This window comes from Rhinopithecus roxellana, chromosome 10 (assembly GCF_007565055.1).
Source record: "Rhinopithecus roxellana isolate Shanxi Qingling chromosome 10, ASM756505v1, whole genome shotgun sequence".
Classification (NCBI taxonomy): Eukaryota; Metazoa; Chordata; class Mammalia; order Primates; family Cercopithecidae; genus Rhinopithecus; species Rhinopithecus roxellana.
This window is the reverse complement of record NC_044558.1, coordinates 10,891,815-10,918,529: the sequence shown is the minus strand read 5'-3', so window position 1 is coordinate 10,918,529 and position 26,715 is coordinate 10,891,815. Positions and strand designations below refer to the sequence as shown.

General features: G+C 37.8%; 1 protein-coding gene across 2 annotated transcripts in view; it reads right to left on the bottom strand.

Moving 5' to 3' along the window:
- Positions 1-26,715, bottom strand: part of A2M (alpha-2-macroglobulin) — a 46,421-nt gene that overhangs the window by 5,862 nt on the left and 13,844 nt on the right. For both annotated transcript variants that reach the window (XM_010376703.2, XM_010376702.2), the window contains exons 12-29: positions 25,721-25,948; positions 25,416-25,479; positions 23,366-23,508; positions 22,593-22,742; positions 21,972-22,133; positions 21,405-21,516; positions 19,717-19,831; positions 17,404-17,632; positions 16,575-16,701; positions 16,117-16,238; positions 15,435-15,486; positions 6,818-6,901; positions 6,364-6,540; positions 5,958-6,045; positions 4,409-4,565; positions 4,055-4,129; positions 3,454-3,634; positions 987-1,210 (exon numbers count right to left, since the gene is read on the bottom strand). In XM_010376703.2, coding sequence (XP_010375005.2) covers positions 987-1,210; positions 3,454-3,634; positions 4,055-4,129; positions 4,409-4,565; positions 5,958-6,045; positions 6,364-6,540; positions 6,818-6,901; positions 15,435-15,486; positions 16,117-16,238; positions 16,575-16,701; positions 17,404-17,632; positions 19,717-19,831; positions 21,405-21,516; positions 21,972-22,133; positions 22,593-22,742; positions 23,366-23,508; positions 25,416-25,479; positions 25,721-25,948 — 2,490 coding nt within the window. The remainder of the gene's footprint in view (positions 1-986; positions 1,211-3,453; positions 3,635-4,054; positions 4,130-4,408; positions 4,566-5,957; positions 6,046-6,363; positions 6,541-6,817; positions 6,902-15,434; positions 15,487-16,116; positions 16,239-16,574; positions 16,702-17,403; positions 17,633-19,716; positions 19,832-21,404; positions 21,517-21,971; positions 22,134-22,592; positions 22,743-23,365; positions 23,509-25,415; positions 25,480-25,720; positions 25,949-26,715) is intronic.

The window sequence follows — 26,715 nt, the reverse complement described above, 5'->3', positions numbered from 1 at the left end:
TGAAAGATTAATACAATGGAAATAGGATGGGATGCCATTTTGTCACACTTTTCCTGTTTTAGGGTATATAAGCAAACATCTAAATTCTCTGAAGATAAAACTTCCTGCTGTGTACATATCGATGAATTGTTCAGATACATGGTTATATAGCTAGACTTAGGAGGTTGGATGAATCAAGACAGTTCTTTACGCTCCTGATGAACAAACGTTTGTGTATTATGAGGTGAACAGGGGGCTGGACGCAGTGGCTCACACCTATAATCCTCGCACTTTGTGAGGCCAAGGTGGGTGGATTGCCCGAGCTCAGGAGTTCAAGATCAGCCTGGGCAACATGGTGAAACCTCGTCTCTACTAAAAATACAAAAATTAGCCAGGCATGGTGGCACATGACTGTAATCCTAGCTACTTGGGAGGCTGAGGCACGAGAATTGCTTGAACCTGTGGGTGGAGGTTGCAGTGAGCCAAGATCGCACCATTGCATTCCAGCCTAGGTGACAGAGAAAGACTCTGTCTCAAGAAAAAAAAAAAAAAAAAAAGGTGAATAGGGGAAGCACAAAATGTGTAGTTTTGAAAAAAGCTTATTAAAGGGGATCGAAGAATGGAGAGATTTGTGAGGAGAGGTTGTTGGAGGATTTTGAGTAGAGTTCCTTTGAACAGTTTGAAAGAGACCCTATAGCTTCCAGGAGAATGGCAGGAGACATCTCCTTCATTCTGCTAATGTTCCACTGCTGCTTGAGGAAGGCAGTGCTGTTAGGGGAAATAGAAGGATAACACAGTGATGGGGTGCCGGAATTCTGAGCATTTCCTTTGGGCCCTTTTTGACTTTCATTTGCTTTTATTTCCCATTATCCTTGGATACTGAAAACTTTACCTCATTTCAAGTTATTGTCGTCTTTATTTTTTTCTTCTTGGATGTGTTTGTTTCTTTTTTGTTCAAATCTTTTGCTGCCTGAAGGTGAAATCAAAGGTTTTGGCAAATCACCAACCTGGGTGGAGGAGAAACCGCCCTGGGAATTCTGCTGCTTCGTGATCCACTTCACAATGCTGGTTGCAGAGGTCAAGTCCTCCGAGGTTGGGGCTGGCTGGGCCGTGAGGTAAGCCAGGAGCACATAGGATGTCATCTCCACCTCAGCAGAGGGAGCCTGGGGTTCGTAAAAATGCCCCACTGGTGCCTTAGGTTTCTGAGGGCGCTCCCAGTGGACTGAGTTGTCTTAAAGGTGAGAAAAAGATATTTATAAGTGACTACATATTTATATTTAAATATAAATATAAAAGTACCCAAGCCAGTGCTGAAATGAGAATTGCATGCCCATTATAATCCCCTGAACTGTATGTAGATGCTTTTCCTTCTATGTAAATCTGAATTTGGTGTGTTTCAGCCCAGCTAAGGCAGAGATTGATGCTGGAGTCAGAAGCCTATGCCTATCTATGTTTTCAAATAGTTACTATAGTTGGGTTGGTGGGAGAAAGAAATGGCACAGCACTTGTCTCACTGGGTGTGGCTGTTTCCTATTTATGATGTTATATAATGTTATATTAGACCATAGCTGGAGTTTGTTACATTTCCTATAAAGCCTGTCTTTAGCAGTTTCTTGTGAGGATCACAGATCACATGAAATAGTAGAGTTTGTACTCATTCCATTGAAAAAAACAATACAGTAATTCTTGAAATACCAAAGGCTGACATGAATGTGAAACAATGGGAACCGATATACACTGCTGTGGGAAGCCAATTGCTCTTTGGTGATATTCAGCAATGGGGAAGATATGCTTAGCCCACTAATCAGTCATTATGCTTCTCAAAGTATAATTTGGAGAAACACAGATGCACAAGAAAACAGGCACATGAGTATTCATTGCAGCATTGTTTTTAGTAAGAAAACATAAAAAAATTCATGAGAGAAACTCGATGTGTAAATTATGACTAATTTATAGACTGTAATGTATTACACAGCAGTGAAAATTAATGAGCTGACTCTGATGTACTTGTATAGGGGTCTTCATCAACATAATGTTGAACTTAGAAAATGAAAAGCAAACAAAAAACTAAGCTGCTGAAATATTCAAAAATGTTTCTCTTGTTTCTTGAATGAGAGAGAAAAAAAATCTTGTTTCTGTCACGATGAAACACATGTAAAGATTCTAAATATTAGTTAGGGACACATATGCAGAAAAATATAAAGAAATCCATGGAATTGTAATGACAAATTCAGGATAATGATTGCCTCTGGAGGTGGTAGTGATACACAAGGGATTTATTTCTCCAATATCGGTAATTTTCTATTTCTTAATCTATGAGATAGTTATACAGTGTTTTCTAATTATGCCTTTTTGTGTATCTATTATAAAATATTTCTCAATACATTTCAAGAAGAATTAATGGCTATCAAAGGAAAAAGGTAGACTATTTTAATGGACATCTTATGATTTGCATTTTATTTTCTATGTTTTCAACCCCTCATATAGACCATGGTATATGTAGAAGTATTGTGTGAATATGAGTAGACTGGGCAACACTATTGGTCTTATGAAATGGGCTTAAAATACCAGAATTCACTTTGGGAAGCTGAGGAGCGCGCATCACAGGGTCAGGAGATTGAGACCATCCTGGCTAACACAGTGAAACTCCGTCTCTACTAAAAATATAAAAAAATTAGCCGAGTGTGGTGGTGGGCATCTGTAGTCTCAGCTACTTGGAAGGCTGAGGCAGGAGAATGACGTGAACCTGGGAGGCAGAGCTTGTAGTAAGCCGAGATTGCATCACTGCACTCCAGCCTGGGTGACAGAGCGAGACTCTGTCACAAAAAAAAAAAAAAGAAAAGAAAATACCAGAATTCATTCAAGTAGTTACTTCCATGATTATTTTCTTATGTTTAAGGTTATACAATGTACCAGGTAAGAATTGGGCACATATTGAGAACTGATATGTTAGTAGTAATAACTAGTACTTTTATAGGATTTGCTGTGTGCCATTTACTCTACTGTTTTATGTATACCAATTCATTTAATACAACAGCTCTGTGAGGTAAATACTATTTTTATCCCCATTTTACTGATGAAGGAACTGAAACACAAGGAAGTTAATGACTTTCCCAAGCTCACATAGGTAGCACATTTTGGAGCTAGTCTCAGAGAATGCTCTTCTTATTAGCATACTATACAGATGGTCCCTGACTTACAATGGTCCCACTTAAGATTTTTCAGACTTTACAATGAGTTTGTCAGGATATAATCCCGTCATAAGTTGAGAAGCATCTGCACTACCTCTTGTCTTTTGATTTTTGATTTAAGAAATCCTAGATTTTATAAAATCACAATATGGACAAAATGCATATGATATATAGAAAAGAAGCGAGGAGACAGGGATCACAGGAGGTAGGAGTGAGGGATTTTTGCCATGCAGCTCTTGATACAGAGGATGGGCCAGGAGAAGGATCTCAGGTGTGCTCTCACCTTTCTTCACAGCTTCCTCATTAAGTGACTCGAGTACTTCCTTCCTCTTTTCCTGGTTACCTGCCAGGGCAAAAGCATAGGCCAGCAGTGCTTTGGTATACACATGGCTGCCGTGGGCCCCTTCTTGTGTCGTCTTCCAGGCTGATTCCAGGCAAAACAGGGCATTGCGGACAACAGGATGCTGTGAAGGCAGAACAAGAAGGGAACCGAGCTATGTAAACAGACATGCTAGTATTCCCAGGCAAATACACAGATCACAGCACAGAAGTTTTATAAACGCATTTTTCCAACTATTCCTCATTCTTATCGACAGATAAAACAGTATTTTTATCTGTTATTCTCACATTCAAAAGACATATCTTTAAGATTTTTTTTTTTTTTTTTTGGAGTGGTGGTGGTAAATAGCCTAGGGGAATTACTGGGAAAATTTAAACCTTTCTTAAATGGGTTGACCAAATTCTCTGTAGATCTGGGAAGCACTGGCATTGCATAGAAGGAAAACTGACGCTTTGCTGTTAATAGGATAGTATTTCAGACAGCAGGTCAGCAGTTTCGTTGCATCCAGAACTCTCCTTCAGCAGAGGAATGAGGTGGTACCTACAGTGACTGGGAGAGGAATCTCCAGAAGGGCGATGGTGATATAGGCGGAGAGGGTCACTTCATCTTCTACTCCTCCCTGTGAATACAAGAGAGAGATTTGAATAATTCAACTTTTGAGAATGCCATTGATTAGTTATTTCTATTCTGCTGTGTCATGGAATTCATCCTTACCCATATCCATCCCTATAGGGCAAAGTATCACAATCCACTTTTGTTCTATCCCCTCTTTTTTGGTGCCATCCAGGTTTTATTTTCTTCTGATGCTTTCCCTTAGAAATTTTCACATTATCACTTCCCTCCTCATCCTTGCCGGTATCATAATGGACAAATCAAAACTAGCTCCAGAATGATTCACCTTTATGGCATTGTTGAGCAGTGACCCAGAGCTCCTGAAACAGCCATTGTCCTTCTGCTTCTGGGAGAGCCATATGAGGGCTTGGGTAATGTGTGCTTCATCGATGAAGATGTAGGCTCGAGCTTGGGCAAAAGTCTTCAGAACAAAGGCTGTGAGCCTGACCAGGGAGGAAGCGATCATGATATTTATGTTGTTACGATGGTTTTATAACCACTTCACAGCAACAGGCTTCATATGATGTCAGTTAGCTAACAAAAATTCTTGTGTACTTAGAGATCTCATCTCCTTGATTAATCTTTAGTCTGCTTGATTAATCTGCTAGATTTAGTATTTCCTTGCTACCTCTCTCTTTGCCACAGGGAGTCTAAGTATATTTTATTTTATTTTAGTTCCGGGATACATGTGCAGAACGTGCAGGTTTGTTACATAGGCATACGTGTGCCACGGCGGTTTCTTGCACCTATTGACCCATCCGCTTAGTTCCCTCTCCTCACCCACCACCTCCCAAAAGGCCCTGGTGTGTGTTGTTCCCCTCCCTGTGTCTGTGGGTTCTCATTGTTCAACTCCCACTTATGAGTGAGAACATGTGGTGTTTGGTTTTCTGTTCCTGTGTTAGTTTGCTGAGGATGATGGCTTCCATGCAGCTTCATCCATGTCCCTGCAAAGGACATGAACTCATTTCTCTTTATTGCTGCATAGTATTCCATGGTGTATATGTACCACATTTTCTTTATCCAGTCTATGATTAATGAGCAATTGAGTTGGTTCCACTACTTTGTTATTGTAAATAGTGCCACAATAAACATACGTGTGCATGCGTCATTGTAGTAGAATGATTTATATTCCTTTGGGTATATACCCAGTAATGGGATTACTAAGTCAAATGGTACTTCTGGTTCTAGATCCTCGAGGAATCGCCATACTGTCTTCCACAATGGTTGAACGAATTTACATTCAAGTACTTTGAATTTACTTATTTTTGTTAGTTACTCAAGTAAGGCTTTAAATCTCTCTTATCTTTAGAGATTTCCTTCTGCAGATGACAGAATCTTCTCACATGCAGCTCTCATATGCAGTAACTTTTGATATTGCTTTACTTTAGGGATTTAAAAAATGTTTTATATTACCATTTCCTTCTCAATTGTTTCCTCCTATTAATGAATTCATTCTAAATCAAGCTGAATGACTTAGAATGTGACACAATATACACTGAAGTTAACATGGTTTATCTGGAAGTTATATATGTTCACTGGCAATATCATTTTAAAACTCATGGTTATGGTAGCTGCTTTAGAAAGAATAGCCATTTCAGAAAGAAAACCTTGGTATATTATTAATAGGATCAATTTTGGAAACAAGCCTAACATACATGTATTTGGATATCAGGTTTTCTTCTTGTTACCTTGCTACTCTTGGTGGATTTATCTAGTATAACAAACCATCGGTCTGATAATACATATCTGATAGTGTTGCTGTAAATATAATTGAGGTAATACATGTAAAAGAGCTGGCACACAAAAAGGAGCTCAAAAAATTGTTCTTTCCTTACCAGGTGTTGCCCTGGTTCCTGCCATATTGCTCCCCAAAGGTGCTGTAGGAGCCATCATAGTGTTTGTAGTTCAACTGTCTCTGGTAACCTGGAAAGGAAGATTAATGAAACAGCACAATGGATTAATGTACATGCTGAGGGTGGAGAAATTACTAAAATACCTTGGCTTCCCTTGTGACATTTCTTAAATTTTGTTGTCATAGATAAGGAGTTTCTGAGCCTTAAACATTTTATTGGAGGTTGGAGAGTGGATAGTTTCCATGAAATTAACTATCATAGTTGCTATCATAGTTGCTATCATAGTAGGCTAAGCTAATGTATCATGGTATTCATAAGTAACTGAAACCTACTGGGAAATCCAGTTGGAATAACATTCAAGTTTTCCCTTACTCGAGTAATCACTCACCAGTGTTGAGATAGCCAATGGCCTTGGACTCGATCTCTGGAGTAAGCTGCTGTGTTTCATTTAGATAATCCAGAACATAGATGTTAGGAGCAAAGAGGACCATATTCTGCTCTCCACAGCCATAGGGCATCTGGAGAAGATTTTGTATGTTTTGCATGGCAGAGCCTAATATGTCTCCTAGAGAATGGGAGAGATGGGAAATCATAAAGCTTGGAGATTATCATCTATCAAAATCATTAAGCAGAAATAATTAGTTGAGCTTAGAATTTGAGAAATTTTAGGAAGGATGATTCTTCAGGGATAGAAGTATGATTGAAAGCAATAAACAAGCCCAAAGAAGAAGAGAAGAAAGAAGTTAAAATTATAGTGTTACTTTTAGTAAATATTTATGGCAAAGAAAAATAGTATAATAGAAGCTGTTAATGCCCAGATCCATTAGGGGCTGGAGACTCACCCAGAACTGAGACAGAAGCTCGGGCAGATTCTTCTACGACATTTGGTGGCAGTTTCAGGGATAATTCTTCAGATACCTCACCACCTAGAGAAATAAGCAAATCAGACATATGAAAATTATTTCTGCATTATATCTTTCTAAACAGCTCTATGACCCAGAAGCTAGGACTATGCCTTATATTAAACTTCTCTTGAAAAGTTGTCCTCCTTTAATACAACAGTAATATACATATCTTAAAAATGGGCTACTGGTTTCCTGTGATTTTCAGAATTTCTTCTTCAATGATCTTTTCAGTAACTTACGTAGAATTGCATCCCAAATAAGACAACAAATTGTAACAGCCTGGTGATGCTGTGATTCAGCTGCTGTCATCTGATGGCTGACACAAGATGGTTATCACAAGATGGTCATCACAAGATGGTCTATTTAGTCCCCACTGCCAACTTCCTTACTCAACAGTTGTATGGAGAAAATACCAACAACAAAACCCTATAAGTATGCATAGGTAAAGGAAAAATTACCCACAAAGTCCTGAATTCTATAATAATGCTATGTTCTTTCTTCAAATTTTGGATATAAAGATAGTATTTTTATGGAAGACCTAGAAAATTGAGGATAAGAAAGTGAAGATGAACAGTATTTGATGCGTTGAAAATAAAATAATTACTACTGATGAACATACATTTACTTCCATTTTAATCTTGGTAAATTATATGAAATGAAAATGAGAGAAGCATAGTATTTATTTTCACACTGAATTCCTTCCTCATAAAATTCATATCAAAATGTTTCTTAAAAAAAGCCATTTACTTAAGGGACAAATGGCCAAGCAAAATAAAATGTTTGACTCACTGAAAATAAAATAACCGCTACTGATGAACATACATTTACTAAAATTTTAATATTAGTGAATTATATACAAATGAAAAATGTAGCAATTATCTTCCCTTTCTCATAAAATTAATATTAAAACTTCTGTAAAAAAAATGCCATAAGCAAAGTTAAAAACACAAACGACCAAGTGAAAGAAAATATCTGCAACATATTCAACAGATAAAGAATTAGTGTCATACAACTGAGTCAGAAAAAAACTACTCAAAAGACAAATGGCCAAAGATTATAAAGGCAATTAATAAACATGCAAAACTAAGGTCATGCTTGTAAATAAAAAAATATAAATTAAAACAACAGCAAAAATTTTTTTCTAAATTTTTGGCAAAAATTAAAATTAAAAACTTTGATGGTAACAGATGATGGCAAGTATAACACTATGGTAATGTATACTGGTGGAAGTATAAATGCATTTGGGTAATAAAGAGGAGGATTTTCTTTTTGTAGTTCTATTAAAACTCAGAATAAAGCAAGATGGTGGACTAGAAAGTCTCAGGATCTTCTCTCCCTCCACAGAAAGTCCAACTGGCTACTATCCACAGATCAGAAAATCTATTTTGAAAACCCCAATACTTGGAAACAAGTCTAGGACACATACATTGTTCACAGAACTGAGTGAAGACAAATTAGAAGGGTAGGAAGAATGGTCTCACTTTGACCATGTCACTGTTCCCACTCCTTTAGGTTAGCACAATGCCAGATAGAGAGGATTCCCCTGGGGTCACAGTTTCTACAGAGGGGAAAGAGAACCAGAGGTAGACATCAAATTCTCAAGTATTCAAAGACACTTCTCAGGAAGCCCACTCCGGTCTCATTTCACTGGGAACACTGGAAGTAATGGCATGACTAGACTACCTGAGGTCAGGTAGAGACAAAGAAGGACAGAGCTCACAGTGACCAGCATGTGGATTTTAGTAGCGCTTCTGTGTTTCTGCCAGCTATGGCACTCATTCAGAGACACCAGCCAACTGCATAGCCCATCTGCAAAACTGAGCTGGTCACTTTCAGAAGCATGGTGCGAAGTTCAACCTAGCTTGAGTTTCCAGATGACCAGTCTGTAAGCCCAGCTTCAGAGCTTATGCCAGTGACCCCACCCAGGTAGGAGACACCACCTCTGTGAATTTCATAGAAGTGTAGGGGTTAAATATGCTTGACCTGGGAGTCTAAAGGGTGGCTCAACTCAGCCAAAACCTCACTCCATGGCTCCATTCACAAGGGTGGGGTAGCAGTCCTCTATTATGCACATCTAAGAAGTATAGTATTTATTTCTGTCCAACCCAAGCAACAACTCCACCTAACCTCACAGCCCAGATTGTGACCCTGTCTACCTTAAGGTCCCAAATAGCAGAATCATCCAGCCAGGCAATATATCTTGTGACTGGCCTGACCAGAGGCCCTTGCAGTACCCAGCCAGCAGCTTCACTAGATAGCAGAGACCAAACAGTGATCTTGCCAGACAGCAAGGCATAACCAGTGGCCCTACCGAACATAAGAGCAAAGGCAGTGGCCCAGCCAACTAGGGAACCCATGAAAAGCTCTGCCTGCTCAAGGTTGTCACCAACTGATCTTTCCAGAATTATAGGCTAGACTAAATAGCAAATGTTTATCCCTGCCAAAGAATACCTATAAAGGCCAGAAGAAGTGGCTTCCTCCTCAAATGCACAAACAATGCAAGGACAAAGGATTATGAAGAATCATGGAATCCTGACACCTCCAAAAGAAACTGACAAAGCTCAAAAAATTGACCTCATAGAAATGAAGATCTATGAAATCACTGACAAAGAATTCTCCTCTTGAATAATCCTCTTGAAGAAATTCAGTGGACTACAAGAATATATAAATACAAAATTAAATGAATTTGCAAAACAATACACCAACAAAGTGAGAAGTTTGACATAGAAATAGAAACAACTATCTGCAACTTAGCTAATATTGTAAAATAAAAAATAAATAGAAACAATTAAAAAGAAACCAAATAGAAATCCTAGAAATAAAGAATACAATGACTTTATATAAAAATACAATAGAAAGCTCAACAGTAGACTTGGTCAAGCAGAAGAATCAGTGAGCTCAAAGACAGAATATTTGGAATTATCCAGGCAGAAGAGCAGAAAGACAAAAGAATGACGAAAGCCTATGGAAATTATGGGACATCATCATGAAATCAAACTTTTGCATTAAAGAAAGTCCAGAAGAAGAGGCTATAAAGCATATTTAAAGCAATAATGAAAAAAAAGAGTACAGAATCAGGAAAAAAAAAAAAAGAAAAAAAAGCAATATGGCTGAAAACTTCCCTGATCAGGGGATAGATGCCAGCATCCAAGTACAGGAGGCACAGAGGTCTCCAGTGAAATTCAAATGAAAGAATTGTTCACTAAGACACAATAATTAAACTATCAGAAATCAAAGACAAAGAAAAAATTCTGAAAGCAGAAGGTGATAAGAAACATATCACATACAAAGGAATTCCAATACAACCATCCATGGGTTTTTAGCAGGAACCCTGCAGGCTGAGGGAGAGTGGAATAATCTATTCAAAGTGCTGAAGGAAAACAAAAATAAAAACAATGTGTAATCAAGAATTCTTCATCCAGCAAAGCTGTCTTTTAGAAATGAGGGAGAAATAAAACATTCCCAGACAAACTACAAGCTAAGGGAGTCGTCAACATTAGTCCTACCTTCAGGAATTACTGAAGGGAGTTCTTTAAGCTGAAACAAAAGGCTCCTAATTAACAATACAAAAACACAAAAGCACAAAATTTAACGGTATAAGTAATGCAGAGCCATATTCAGAATACTCTGTGACTGTAATGATGGTATTTAAAGTACTTTTATCTCTAGTACAAGGGTTAAAGGACAAAGTGTTAATAACAAGCATAGCTAAAAATAAATGATCAATAAATACACATTACAAAATGATATAAAGTCTGACATCAAAGACATAAAATGTGTTTGGGGGAGTGAAAGAATACAAAGTTAAGTTGTTATCAGCTTGAAACTGACTGTAAACATCATAGTAACAGCAAGGCAAAAATCTTTAATAGAAGCACAGAACAAAAATTTTAAAAGATTCAAATCATACCACTACAGAAACCATCAAACCACAAAAGAAGACAGCAAAAGAGGAACAAAGAAGCAAAACAACCGGAAAACAACAAAATGGTAGTACCAAGTAATTTTTTAAATTAATAATTACCTTGAATGCAAATGGACTAAATTTCCCATTTAAAAGACATAAAGTGACTGAATGGATTTAAAAAAACAGGACCCAAACATATGCTAATTACAAGAGACTCACCTAATTTTTAAAGACACATATAGACTGAAAGTGAAGAGAAGGAAAAAGATATTCCAGGTAAATGGGGACTAAAAGAGAGCAGGGGTAGCTATACTTAGATTCAACAAAACAGACTTAAAGTCAAAAACTGTACAAAGAGACAAAGGAGAACATTATATAATGATAAAAGGGTCAATTCATCAAAAGGATATAACAATTGTAAATTTATACATATCCAACATTGGAGCACCTAAATAGATAAAACAAAGGTTGAAGGGAGAGACAGATTGCAATGCAGTAATATCAGGGAATTTCAACATCTCACTTTAAAGAATGGATAGCTTATCCAGATAGAAAATTAATAAGAAAATGTTGAACTTGACTAACACTTTAGATCAAATAGACCTAATGAATACATACAGAACATTTCATCTCAAGCACACAAGAAACATTCTCCAAGATAGATCATATTTTAGCCCACAAAACAAGTCTTAGAAAATTTAAGAAGACTGAATCATGTCAAGTATCTTTTCTGACCACAATACTATGAAAACTAGAAATGAGTAACAGGAAGAATTAGAAAAAATTCACAAATATATGAAAATTAAACAACATGCTCCCAAGCAGCCAATGGGTCAATAAAGAAATTTAAAAGGAAATTCAAAGATATCTTAAGACAAATGAACACGGAAATGGAGCATAACAAAACATAGCATAAAGTAAAAGCAATTCTAAGAGGAAAGCTTATAACAATAAACACCAAAAAAGAAGAAAAATTTCCAGTAAAGATATTAATGATACTCCTCAGAGAAGTAGGAAAAGAAGACCAAACTAAGTTCAAAATTGGCAGAAGAAAGGAAATAATAAAGATTAGAGCAGAAATAAATCAAACAAAGACTAGAAAAAGAATACAAAAGATCAATGAAACTGAGTTTTTTTTTTTTTTTTTAAAGAAAGACAAAAACTTCTAGCTAGATTAACTAAGAAAAAAGAGGGAGGCCTTAAATATATAAAATCAGAAATGAAAGAGGAGAAATGATAGCTGATATCACAGAAATACAAAGGATCATAAGAGACTACTATGAACAAGTATACACAAATAAATTGGATAATTTAGAAGAAATGAATGCATTCCTAGACATATACATACTACCAAGACTGAATCATGAAGAAATAGAAAATCTGAACTGACAAATAATGAGTAAGGAGCTTGAATCAGTAATAAAAAGTTTTCCATTAAAGAAAAGCCTAATAACTGTTGGCTTCACTGCTAGGTTCTACTTATCATTTAAAAAGAATGAATACCAATCCTTCTCAAACTCTGCCAAAAGACAGAAGAGGAAGGAATACTTTCAAGCTCATTTTATGAGGCAAGCATTACCCTGATACCAATGTCATAAAAAGACATTACAAAAAAGAATTATAGGCCAATATTCTTGATGAATATAGATGCAAAAATCCTCAATAAAATACTAGCATACCAGCTAAGCATGGTAGGATTGCTTGAGCTCAAGAGTTCAAGTCCAGCCTGGGGAACATAGCAAAAGCTCATCACTTAAAAAACTAAACCAACCAACCAAACAAACAAAATAAACTAGCAAACTAAATCCAACAATACATAAAAGGATCATCTACCTAGTCAAGTGGGACTTATCCCTGAGATGCAAACATTGTTCAACATATGCGTATCAATAAATGTGATACATCACATTTACATAATGAAGGGTAAAAACCATATGATCATCTTGTTAGATGGAGAAAAAGTATTTGACAAAATTCAATGCTCTTTTATGATAAAACTCTCGCCAAATTAAATATACAAGCAATGTTCCTCAACACAATAAAGGCCATATATGATGAACCTATAGCTTACATACTTAACAGTGAAAAATTGAAAGACTTTCCTTTAAGATCTGGAACAAGACAAGGATACCCACTGTCACCATTTATTTTCAAAGTAGTACTGGAATTATCAGCAAGAGCAATCAAACATGAAAAAGAAATGAAAAATATACAAATTGAAAAGGAAGAAGTAAAATTTTCACTGTTGGTGATGACATTATCTTATACATTGAAAGCTCAAAAGACTTCAAAGGGTTGCAAGAACTTATAAATGAATGCAATAAAGTTGCAAGATACAAAATCAACACATAAAAATCAGTAGTATTTTCTATACACTAACAATGAATGATCGAAAAAGAAATAAAAACAGTCCCATTTACAATATCTATGAAAAAATATGTAGAAATAAATCTAATCAAGGAGGTGAAGTGTACACTGAAAACTATAAAACACCGATGAAAGAAATCAAAGAGAACACAAATAAATGAAAAAAGCATACAATGTTCATGGATTGGAAGAATTAATTATTGCTAAAATGTCCACACTACCCAAAGCAATCTACATATTCAATGTAATCCCTATCAAATTACTGATGTCTAGTTATGGAATCGTAAGTGTCATCAACAGATGAATAGATAAAGAAAATCTGGTATATATACACATGGAATTCCATTCCATTTTAAAAAAGAAGAACATGCTGCCATTTAGGGCAGCATGGTTAAATCTGGAGGAGATTATGTTAAGTGAAATAAATCAGGTACAGGAAAACAAATATTGCATGTTCTCATTTGTATGTGGAAGCTAAAACATTCAAATTCACAGGAGCAGAGAGTAGAATGGTGGTTATGGAGCATGAGGCTGGAGTAAAAGGAAGATTGTGTTCAAGGGACACAAAGTCTCAGACAGAAGGAATACATTTTTTTCTTTCTGGGATCTATTGCGCAGCATGGTGAATATAGTTAATAATAGAGTATTGTATGTTTCAAACTTGCTTAGAGAATTTCAAATGTTCTCACCACAAAACATAAGTATTTGAGGTTAGCTTGATTTAATTATTTCACATTCTATTCATAAATCATAACATCACTTTGTATGCTGTAAATATATACAATTATAAATGGTCAGTTTACAATGTAATTAAAGAATAACAACCACCAACCAAACAAATAAAACTATGCATATCTATGCATATGCTCTCTGACGCAGGAATTTTTAACATTTTGGTATGTACCCTAGCTGTACTTGCATATGTTCATAAGGAAGCTATTATTATAATTAATTAACTAATTTTTTTAAAGCTAGCAAATAGTTGAAAAAACCAATATAGGAAGACTAAAACACTAAGCAGAATTGTGATGTATTTATATTATAGGATTAAAAGCAATTAAAAGGAAAGACCTAGATCTACAATTTGACATAGATAAATCTCCAAGACAGGATGCTGAGTAAAAAACAAGCAGTGATTTATACAATGAAACTTATACAGTTTATTATATGTAAATCACACATCCACAAACATATACATCTACACACATTATTTCTAAAGATAAATGGATGACAGTTAAATACTGAAAAATGTTCAGGGGGTTAACATTAACCTTTAATATGATGTTCTTTTTTGTTTTTTTTTAAATAAGAATATATTTTTGTATAATTAGGTAAGCAAATTTGATTATGTTGGTAATTAAAATGAAATTAAATAAAGCTATTTGATGATTAGCCCTTACACCCAAGAGATAAATCAAAATAAGGAACGCAGAAATGGAGAAGTCATGATAAAAGGATTGAATGATAGGTACTCAATTCACTTAAATGTAGAAATAAGGCTAAAAGATGAGGAAAGTATGGTTTTAGGATACATTTTATATGTTACATCTTGGCCACAGATGAATAGGTAAAGTATTTAGTATTTAGTATGAAAAACATACTAAATAGAAATTTGTAGGTAGTCAGAGAAAGGCAATGAACATATGTATGGTGTTGATTCAGTGTTGGTTTGGGGTGAGAATGCGTTGTGCTGATACATTTCTTAGTGTATTAAATTTTTACTGTAAGTTTCTTAGTGTATTAAATTTTTACTGTAAGTTTTACTGTAAGTTTCTTCTCAAATGATCGATAGAGCATTAAGTACAGGATAGGCATCAAACAAACATTAATATGACAATAATGGTAAAGGCCATGACAACTTTTTCTTTGGGAAATAGCAATCCCATTATCAAATACGTTTGGCTATGCAAAACTCAGTGTTAGAATGCCCCAAATTCAGCCATCCAGATTGCATTACTAATTATTTGAGGAAACATCCCCTTTGGTAATATTCATTTTGGTTCTACCCACTTTCTACCTATGCCCATACCATACACTGGTCAGAAAGTCATTTGATGTTTGCATAGGTGCTACAATAGATCAAGACTCAGAATGCAGGCCTAGGGATATTCTGATCAAATTACTTGGCCTTCCTAAGAACTGTTTTCCCCATTTGTCAAATGCATTGATGCTCCTTCAAGTCTTAGATCACAGAGAAAGTGTAGGAATAATATATAAATGTTCTTTGAACTTTAAATGTTAGACTTTAATGTTTTTTAAATTATGATGGTTGACTCTTACCTGATGGACAAAGCAGGGAGTTGAATGTTTTTTCCTTCTCTAGTCCTTCAGGCTTTAGATAAAAGAAAGAAAAGTTAGTGAGAATGGACGGACCTTTAGAACATGTGTGTTAACGGAGGGACCACAGATATCTGGATAGTGAAGAGAAGGATTTGAACTGTATTATCTAAGAAAATTCTGTACATATAAGCAATATATGTAGGAGGTAATTTTATGCAAGAAAGTAAATCAAAGGGAGCCTGGGCATGGTGGCTCACATCCATAATCCCAGCACTTTGGGAATCTGAGGTGGGTGGATCACTTGAGGCCAGGAGTTCAAGACCAGCCTGGCCAACGTGGTGAAACCCTGTCCCTACTGAAAATACAAAAATTAGCTGGGTGTGGTGGTGCACGCCTGTAATCGCAGCTACTCAGGAGGCTGAGGCACAAAAGAATTGCTTAAACCCTGGAGGCGGAGGTTGCAGTGAGCAGAGATCCTGCCACTGCACTCCAGCCCGGGTGATGGCAAGACTCTGTCTTGAAAACAAAAACAAAAACAAAAAACACCCCAACAAAACAGAAAGTAAATCAAGAGACAGAGAGATACATGAGAATAATATTATAAAATATCTATATATTATTATGTTACCCATATATATTCTTATATATTATTATGGACTATATATTATTTAGGTTTCCTTACTTCAACCAACAGAGGCTTGATGATTGTGTCTTTCCTTCCATATTGAGGGACTGAAGCCACCTCAGTTCCACACAGCTCTTGAGACTCTAGCGCCTCTGCACTCACAGTGAAATTCACATTTCCTGAAAAAAAAAAAAGGCCAATAGAAATGAATGCCATCTTCCCCTTCCTCCATGCCTCCAAACTCAAGATTTATAAATGTTCAATGCTCTGTAAACTTTTGTTTTATTAAAACACAGAAGCAGGAATGGAAACATGCAAATGAGAGGTGAATGATACTGGGAATTCAAGGTGGAGATGTTGAGGGTATCTTTATAGGTATCTTAGAATAAAAGACAAAGGAAAAAAATCGCAGCATCTAGCGGTCTTTTCCTGAAGGAAGTAGCACTCAGTATAAGGTTCCCACTGCCATATGCAATCTTTGAGTAGAGAATTACCTCTAGGAGTTTTTTGCTCACCTAATGATTTTGGGGTTATTGCCCAGGACACAGTTTGCCGCCCGTTTGCACAGATGCAGTGAGGCTCTTGTTCCTTCTCCACTGGGACAGCTAGGAAGGCGGGAGAGGCTTCTAGCTGCACACTGACCTGAAATCACACATAAGAAAGAGAGTAGAGGGGGAAGGAGAACAGAGGGAGAATGGGTTTGAAATAAAGATCTTGAGGAATTGGTTAGATTTCAGGTTGCCTCACATTAAAGATGATATAAATGAAGATCAAATACCTGAAATACATTTAAGTGGATCTGACATGTAAATCTGAGTTATTTTGGAAGCAACCTGCTCTGTCACATGATGGGGCCAGGGGAAGGGAAAGGTAATGATGGCATGCTGCTCTACCTCTTTGGTCTGGAACTCTGACCATTCCCTCAGATCTCCCAGCAGAGGATACAAGACTTATAAACAGTTATGGTTTCAGCAGAGGTAAGATGCTCACAAACAGCTTTTAAAATTAGGTTTAATATAATGAATGAGCTATGAAAAGTTAAATATATGAGATCGTAGAGGTTGAAACCTTATGGAATCTGTCAGGAGAATAAAGTACTGACTTTTGTCATCCCTGTCGGAAGTCTTCATACCACACAAATACTAACTTTGAAGCGTTATAAGGGCTAGAAACTTGCTTTATGGTGCAATTTGGTATTTGGAGATCTCACAACCTGCAACTTATACAATCATGAATATCTAGTAAGCATATTTTGCATACAAGAGTTTGTCAGTACTCCTAGGAATGCAACTTTTAATTTACTTGATGGCTACCTTGTGTTTAACTGAGGAAAGAGATCCTTACCCGGATGCATTTGGGAAGGTAATTTAGGACCGTGGCCTTGAGTGTGAAGGCCTCTCCACGGATCACAGAGTAGGGCATTGTGAGCTCCACAAAGAAGGGCTGGAAGGCTCGGAGAGAGGCAGTGGAAGAGATACCAAGTCCAGCGTCTTCAGACAGGCAGAAGGCCCCTGCCTTCCACTCGGTGATGGTGTCAGGGACTGTTACTCCTACCTCAGCCACACCTGCCGAGCTGGAGAGGAGGGAAAGTGAAGGATAGAAATTAAGCAGTTAAATACATCCTCTCTAGGGAGAGGATCCCTAGGAATGATTCTACTGTCATGACTTAAAAACACTCAATAGAAATACCAATAACGGAGAGTATAATCAAGGATTGAGATGGGGAATATAAGGTCTTTTCTTCCAACTGTTTTTAATTGTAGTATATCAGAATTGTAGCATAATTTTTTACAGACAATATAGTTATAAATGTAATATGCAGTGTGAGATTGTTCTTAAGTTCTCTTCCCAAAAATGCTGTTCCACTGAGGGCTGCTTTATAATTTTAAATTCTACTACTATTGTGTATAGTGGGCCTGACTGAATCTGTATTTAACTCAGGATTGCCAACCAATGAGGGATCTCTTACAGGCATTAATCTGTGCAGTACTTGGTTATATTTGGTTCTTATGCCCATTTTCTGGAAATCTTAGAATTAAATTTGCACAAAATTTTTTAGCTCTGATGCAATTAGATTAGTAAGACTTCTTAGCTGATGTATTTATGTTAAACATCTCCTGAAATTAGCAATGCGTTTGAAAGAAGTACTTCAGTACTGAAAAATTAGCTAACAGCTCCTAGTTAGGCTTCGTCTACCCACTTCCTCAGTTGCTGACTGAGTGTTGGGCTTCTAACTAGCCTGCACGGGGAAGCAGAAGGGGCAGGGAAACGATCGACTTACAGGAAGCCTGAGAAGCAGCAACGGCACTTCCCATGCCTCCTTCCCCCGGCTCGCCCCATAGATAAAACTAGGTCTCCAGCATAACCCTGGGAATAATTTGTCTATGCATCAAGCACCCCAGTGTTTACAGTTCCTACCTAAGGGTCTGGCTCCTAAATCACCTAGCTCCAGGAGTAGATGGAGCTCTGCAATCAGGAGTCTCCCTAGACCACAGTGAACACAGAGGTGGTTTTAAATAGGCCTTTGAGCAATGCCAGTGGCTACCGGCCCCCAACCACCCCTTGGCTCAATACAGAGAGAACAGGCAAAATCTCCTAGCTTCCGGTTTCTCCCTCGAAGGAGTTTGTCTACACACATTTCTGGCTGCCTCCTAAGGGTTGGGCTTCTAAACAGTCTGCATCTGGGAGTGAAAGGGAGAGGTAGACAAGACTCCAGGAGCCTGAAAGGGAGCATATGGCCATTCCCACTCCTTCTTCCCACCTGCCCCACTGGCTTGTTTCAGGGATAAAACTCCATTTCCAGCATCTCTTTGGAAGGAGTTTCTTCACTCTCCTTGGTACAAATGCACATTGCCACAGCCATTATGGAAAACGGTATGGAGATACCTCAAAAATTTTAAAATGGAAACTACCATATGTCCCAGAAATCCCTCTTCTGGGTATACTCCCAAAGGAAATGAAATAGGCACCTTGTAGAGATATATGTGTTTTGGTGTTCATGACAGCATTATTCACAGTTGTCAAGATATAAAAACAACCTAAGTGTCTGGGTGAATGGATAGATAAATTGTGGCTATGCATAATGGAATATTATTCAGCCTTAAGTGGAAGAAGATCCTGCCATTTGCGACAACATGGATGAAGCTGGGGGAGATTATGCTAAGTGAAATAAGCCAGACATAGGACAAATACTGCATGATCTTACTTGTATGTGGATGCTAAAAGAAGTTGAATACATGGGAACAGAGAGTAGAACAGTGGTTGGGGTTACACGGATGGGAAGAAGCAGGTCAAAAGGTACAAAGTTGAAGTTATGTAGGATGAATAAATTTAGAAATCTAAAGTACAGCATGAGGACTATAGTTGATAATATAGTCAACTATAATGACTATATAGTTGGATACTGAAACTTGGCTAAAAGGATAGATTTTAGGTGCGCTTGCCACGCACACAAAAACAGGTAACAATGTGAGCTAATAGATGTGTTAATTTGCTTGACTGTAGTAATCATTTCACTGTGTGTATGTGTATGTATATCAAAACATCATGTTGTACATCATAAACAAATAAAACAATAAAAACAGAAAAACTAGCAAAGAATTGAAAATAGTGAGAGACCTCTATCGTTGCGTATTGCATATGCAGGAAGTTACTTACTTTACCACCACCAAATCCCAGATCCATGTCTCAGGGAAGTACTTTCGTACGGTCTCTGTGTGAGGCTCTTCAACTTGCAGCTTGCGTGCCTGGCCTCTTCCCATTGCATCTGAATCTATGTTAGGTAAGGGATAAGACACTACAATAAACATACAGATAAAGCTTATGAGAGAATGTAATAGTTGCCACCAAAAAAAACCCAAATCGTCTAATGAAATAGAGAGGAACGAGGAGACGGCACTTGGGTCATTAGGGAAAGCTTCTTTGAGGAGGAAATATGTTGGATGTTGGATGACTTATGAAGTATCAGAATAAGCTAGGAGTGGCCAGGTGCGGCGGCTCATGCCTGTAATTCCAGCACTTTGGGAGGCCGAGGCGGGCAGATCACCAGGTCAGGAGATCAAGACCATCCTGGCTAACACGGTGAAACCCGGTCTCTACTAAAAATACAAAAAACAATTAGTCAGGTGTGGTGGCGGGTGCCTATAGTCCCAGCTACTCGGGAGACTAAGGCAGGAGAATGGTGTGAACCCGGGAGGCGGAGCTTGCAGTGAGCGGAGATCGCACCACTGCACTCCATCCTGGGAGACCTGGGCGACAGAGTGAGACTTCATCTCAAACAAACAAACAAACAAACCCATCCCCCTCCAAAAAAAAAAAAAAAAAAAAAAAAACAAGAATAAGCTAGGAGTGAGCTGGGGGAGGAGGATCATAAGCAGAGGCTATAGAGACTTTGGCAGACAGAGGCTTGGATTCTCTGTGGGGCACAAGGACTTTGTGGAGTCCTTCGTGGCTGCTGCCGCTGTGCTAAGTGGAGAGTGCTATGACACAAGGCGGTGAAGAGGGCAGGAATCTCAAGTTTCCATTGGTGTGCTCCTCTGCAGGAGCAAGGAAAAACGAACACAGATGTTATGACAGTGGCTTTGAGAAACAGTTTACAGGAGGGAAAAGTTCAATGATAATAAAGACTATTCTCTATCGTGTCAGAAGATTACAGTTAGTTTCTTTCACTCTATTCACCTTCTATTAAGGGTGTGCTGGTCAATATTTCACAACCAGCTTTCTGGAAAAAAATTGTGCATATATCTAAACCTATACATGCATAAATTTACTATAAACCTTACTGATAAAGGATTGTACAATATAATCTATAAATAATAAAATACGCCATAGACTTCATAGTGAATTCCGTAGAGCCAACTGATTCTCCCTAAATGCTTTCCTTGATTTTTGACCCTCTTTTCTGTGTACTCGACTTATCCTCAATCATGATATGACAATATGGGACTATAAATAAATGCTTGGTTACTATTCAGTTCATCAAAGAAGTAGCTCGTGTCATTGATGAATGTGTGTGGTTCCAACATCAATATTGGCTGATGTTTTGGGGAAGTTGAACAGCGTTTTTACCTGACTGATGGAGAATGTAGTCCTGTTTTGTGAACATTTCTATTTCTCTTTACACTAATCCTACGCTTGGAAACTTTCTCTTTCCTTTTCAGCCTAATACATCTATCTCCGTTTACTAGAATTTGAGTTTATATTGCTATGTGACCTTGAGCAATAACCATAATATGTGTGACTCACAAGTCCTTTTTTTTGTTAATTTTTGTCACATTGTATCTTTAAAAAAAAGTAAAAGCCAGTGAATATATTAGGTAATACATATGTATTAATTTTTTGTTTACCATAATAACCTACACGTAGACCTTCAGGTCGATGCATTTCATACTGTTGAAGTTGTGGACATATTCTGGGTTTACGAATCTTTGAGTTGGTGAATGCCTTTAAGCCCATGTCCTGCAAAGGAAATTATTATCTAATCAGTAAATATATATTATAAAATATACATAGGTGGATACTTCTTTTCATTGAATTTGACAAGCAATCCAGTTAACTTAATATTAAACTTTGAACATTCACATGTGTAGAAGGGATATTCATATACTTAAGAAGGTAATTTTATTCTTTTCATTAAACTCTTTCAACAGTAATTATTTTGTATATACGATATTAATAAACATCACAGAGCAATTAATTTCTGTGAAAAAAGAAAACTTGAATAATATTCCAGAAAGTTCCAGCTTAGTTCAGCAGCTTTTAGTAGATCTGCTGCTATTAGTGGAGAAGCCACTTACCTCTTTATATCCCATTACCCTCAACTAGGACATGAAGGCATTCAAATAAAGACTCTTTTCCAAGTGTAATATTTTAAGAACCTTAAGATCAGACCATCTACAACATAAGGAGTTTACCTCTAGGAAGCTGTATATATCCTTTTCATTTGTATTTGATACTGGAGTATATGTGATTCCATTAATATAGACATTATGACGATTGACGCAGTCTTCATCGTCCTGGTCATTCAAAGGCCCAGGAAAGCCAGTGAGGTCCTTTACTGGTAGCAGGTTATAAACCTGTACAAAATCAAAAGACAAAAAGGCAAACTTTTCTGTGACTTTTTTTAAGTTCAAGGAGAAAAGAATAGGAATAATGAACATCAGTCTTTCTTTGAGTGCTCTCATTGCTCTGATGATTTATGGTGGGTATGGATCATTTTCTTGACACAGTGTTTTCATTTTGAAGATGTTTAACAATTTTAGGAAAAATCAAAACACTCCATCTAAGTACTCAAGGGCTATACTACTTCATTACACAGTTCAGAGGCCAACTCAACACTGGAATGAAATGAAATTTTATTGATTAAAAAATCGAGGTCTGTTGTATATGTGACATTGCACAAAGCTTTGAGATGATAGAAGGAAATGATAGTTTTGTGCTTATCTTGTGGCGAGAAACAAAGTTAACGGGTGCATATCCTTGCTCTGAGCCCCTGGCATGGCCCTTCTTGATTCCTGAGGCTGCTGAGAACTCACCGAGGACGCCGAGAGCTCAGCGTCAGGCTTCATGAGCAGCACGCTTTGGTCCACAGCACGGAGGGCGCAGAGGGACTGAGGAGCCGCTGTGACTCGCAGGTGGGCGTGTGAAGCTGGGAGGCTTTGTGATGGGCTGAAGCTCAAATCCACCTGTGAAATTGGAACAAAAGGTCAGAAAAGCAAATTTCCCGGTTTACCCATGCATTCACTTGCATTTGCAGTGTTCCTCATGTACAACGTATAACCACTCTGCTTGACTTCGTGGAGAGTTGGCATTATGTCAGTCCTGAAGCCTTTTGTCCCCTACACTTCTCTTTCATTCTCAAGAATCACTTGAGCCATTATAATTATTTCTAATTATTCTTATAAACTACTAGTCATGAAATGCCATTTTTATCTTTGATACACGGCAAGGTGCTTATTAATTGTGGTGGAACATGCATGGGTCTAGGTGCTCTTGCATTTTTTCTTTTGGCTCCTTAGTAGTCTTAAAAACATGCTTACATATTTCCCAACATTTTATCATAGAAGAAGGGAATAACGTACTCTGAACTGTGTCATTGGTAAGAGGCAATGCTAGGAGAAGTTTGAGAGTTTTGTACCAGGAATCAAGTGATTCTGCTTCTTAGTATGACTCTGCCACTACCTCGCTGAAAGTCTCTGGGGAATTTGTTTAACCCTTTTGACCCTAATGTTCACATGTATAAAACAAACGATAACAGTAGTAACTTCTAGTTTAAAATGTTGAAGGTTTTATTATGTAAAGCACCCACCTTGTTGTCCAGACAATTTTCGACCTTGTATTTTGCAGAATCCCCAATCACGTCCCCAGTAGGTAAAACGGCATATAGGAGCAACCGAGCGACAGGAGCAATGTCTGACTTTACAGGGATTGAGATGGAAAAATGGCCCTTCACTGGGGCACAAAGAGAATGAGAGGAAGCGATCATAGGTTAATGACTATTTCCATTAGTAGATGTAAAAGACATAATAAGCAGGAGATGTAACAAATGGAGGACTGCCTCTAAGGACTCTAGCTTTAGAAAAAAACCTTATTGAAGCCCTCTCTCCTCTCATAAATCCTATACTATATTGATTTTTCACCAGCTTTAAGCTTCAGATCACCTACATAATGTTCTGATACTCGTTAAGGGTATGAAGACATCCAGTTCACTACCATTTGATCTAGGCCTCATACTAGAAGAGGGAGATAGAACCTGAAGTTATGAGATGTAAGAATAAGAGTTTAATACATTGTATTCATGCTACATCCTCTTTAACCTTCTATGAGCCAATATTTGATTCTTTCTCCATAAGAGGAACACCATGCTCCTTCAGGAGTTATTTTTTGATGCCTATGTAGATTCTTGAGAGGTTGTATTACGTTTCCTTCAGTCTGCTATGGTGCTTCTGTGTTGCTACAAGAGCTAATGAGAGAGTCGACTCCTGATACTTTTTTAGCAAGTTATCTTTTAGAGTCTATTAGACTAGGAGCAACCTTCAAAGGCTTATATTATGACATATTTGCTCATGGTGAGAATCCAGTTCAGTGGTGGAAGTACCCAATTTAATGCTTCATAATTCATAACTATCTTGAAGAAAAAAAGATATTTATAATAATATAAATGACGCTGAGCATGGTGGCTCACACCTGTAATCCCAGCACTTTGGGAGGCTGAGGCAGACGGTTCACGAGGTCAGGAGTTTGAGACCATCCTGGCTAACACGGTGAAATCCCATCCCCACTAAAAATACAAAAAATTTGCCAGGCGTAGTGGCGGGCACCTGCAGTCCCAGCTACTCGGGAGGCTGAGGCAGAAGAATGGTGTGAATGCAGGAGGCGGAGCTTGCAGTGAGCCGAGATCGAGCCACTGCACTCCAGCCTGGATGACAGAGCAAGACTCCGTCTAAAAACAAAAAAGTATATATATAATTATATATAAATTTATATATATAAATAAATAATATATAAATGACTCAGCACAAAACCTGGTATGTACAACATACCCTGAAATCTTACATTTTCTCCACCCCATTCTCTAACATAATTCTCATTTTGAGAAGAGGTTCAAGAATATTTATGGTTTGAAAATTTGGAATAAGCACAAATTATACACAACAACATTTTATGTATTTTATTTTCTTATTTATTTATTTATTTACTTTTATAGAGATATGGTCTCACTATGTTGACCAGGCTGGTCTCAAACTCGTGACCTCAAGGGATCCTCTCATCTTGTTCTCCCAAAGTACTGGGATTACAGGAGTGAGCCATCACAGGTGGCCCACACCAACATTTTAAATAACCCAAAGAAAATAGGCTAAAAAGAAAGACAACACATATTTGATAAAGGGTGAGAAAAAAAATTATTGTTTTCTCTCCCTCAACTTTCTTTTAATTGATACTAGATGGAAATGGTCTCTCATTACTTGAAAGTATTCCCAATATTTCCAGGTCAGGAATGGAAAACCAAACATCATATGTTTTTACTCATAAGTAGGAGCTAAGCTATTAGGAAGTAGCAGCTAAGCTATGAGGATGCAAAGGCATAAGAATGATACAATGGACTTTGTGGATTCAGGGTGAAGGGTGGAAGGGGGTGAGGGATAAAAGACTGCAAATTGGGTACAATGTATACTGCTCAGGTGATGGATGCACCAAAATCTCAGAAATCACTACTAAAGAATTTATTCATGTTACCAAACACCACCTGTTCCCCCAAAAACCTTTGGAAAAAAAGGGACAATATTCTCATACTTTCGTGGTGTAAGGCTGAATGGGTCAGAATGGGGTAGCAATGCAGAGATGATGGAAATACTCACTGTGTTCCTGCTTCACAAGCAGTCCATGAGTCCCAGCTCGGACAATGCCTCCCTTTGCCATTATCTGCAAAAAAGGAAATAAAAAGAAACTGAATGTGCCAAACAGAGAACATGCTTCAGTCTCACTTCAATATACTTGTTTTATTGAGTCCCTGCTGGTAATAATCCATCTCAAGAGAAGTCAAACTTTCAAAAGGAACATGGATAAGACGTCGAAGTAATGACATCTACAGAACTTCATGATCACTTGCTCCACAGACAGCTTTTGTCTACAGAGAAGTCAATGCAGTAACCTCCCTTCTCACCAGATAATAGAAGGAGAGCTTCTTCAGTCCCTGCAGGGCGCCTCCATTCAGAATATAATGTGCCTGGACTGTCTGAGTTTGGCCACACGGTAGTTCATGAGGCAGGGGCTCAAGGTGGACAAAGCTCTTGCTTGGGGAGAACACAAGATAAGCAGTGTGATGGGCCTCTTCGTGTTCTTCTGACACCCACTGGTAGCCGTAACAGGGACTACGATCCTTGTGTTTGACCTAATTAGAAAAATTATGTTATTTTTAGATTATACGTCATAAAAATTAATGTTCTCACAAAACTGTGTAAGTTTGCTGTGCTACCTTAACTAGTAGCTAGAAATCTTTTGTTCTACAATGAAAAGTGGGAGAAAGACCCTGTATTTTGTTTCTCTGCTTTAAATGCAGGCGTGCTTTGTGACTTTACACTGCAGAGCCTCCTGGGATTGAGATGTATATTTCTTAAGAGGATAAAAAGAAGCATCCTTTGCTCTGATTAGCTTGCCAGAAATTTATCTGGCTGCTTTACCTGTGCAGTTAGAGACACTGGAGCTGTGAAACTTCATTGAGGAGAGTAAATAATCTCTAGAAATGGAAGAACTGTGCTTTCAGAAAGCAGCTGCCTCTTTTAGGGTGGATTTTGAGTGGGTATTATGAATAAATAAAATATTGTAACTTTAGGGGTCTGAGAAGACATTGGTAAAAAGCATTGGTTTAAGAGCTGAACTGGGCCAGGCACGGTGGCTCACGCCTGTAATCCCAGCACTTTGGGAGGCCGAGACGGGCGGATCACGAGGTCAGGAGATCGAGATCATCCTGGCAAACCCGGTGAAACCCTGTCTCTACTAAAAAATACAAAAAACTAGCCAGGCGAGGTGGCAGGCACCTGTAGTCTCAGCTACTCGGGAGGCTGAGGCAGGAGAATGGCATAAACCCGGGAGGCGGAGCTTGCAGTGAGCTGAGATCTGGCCACTGCACTCCAGCCTGGGCGACAGAGTGACTCTCTG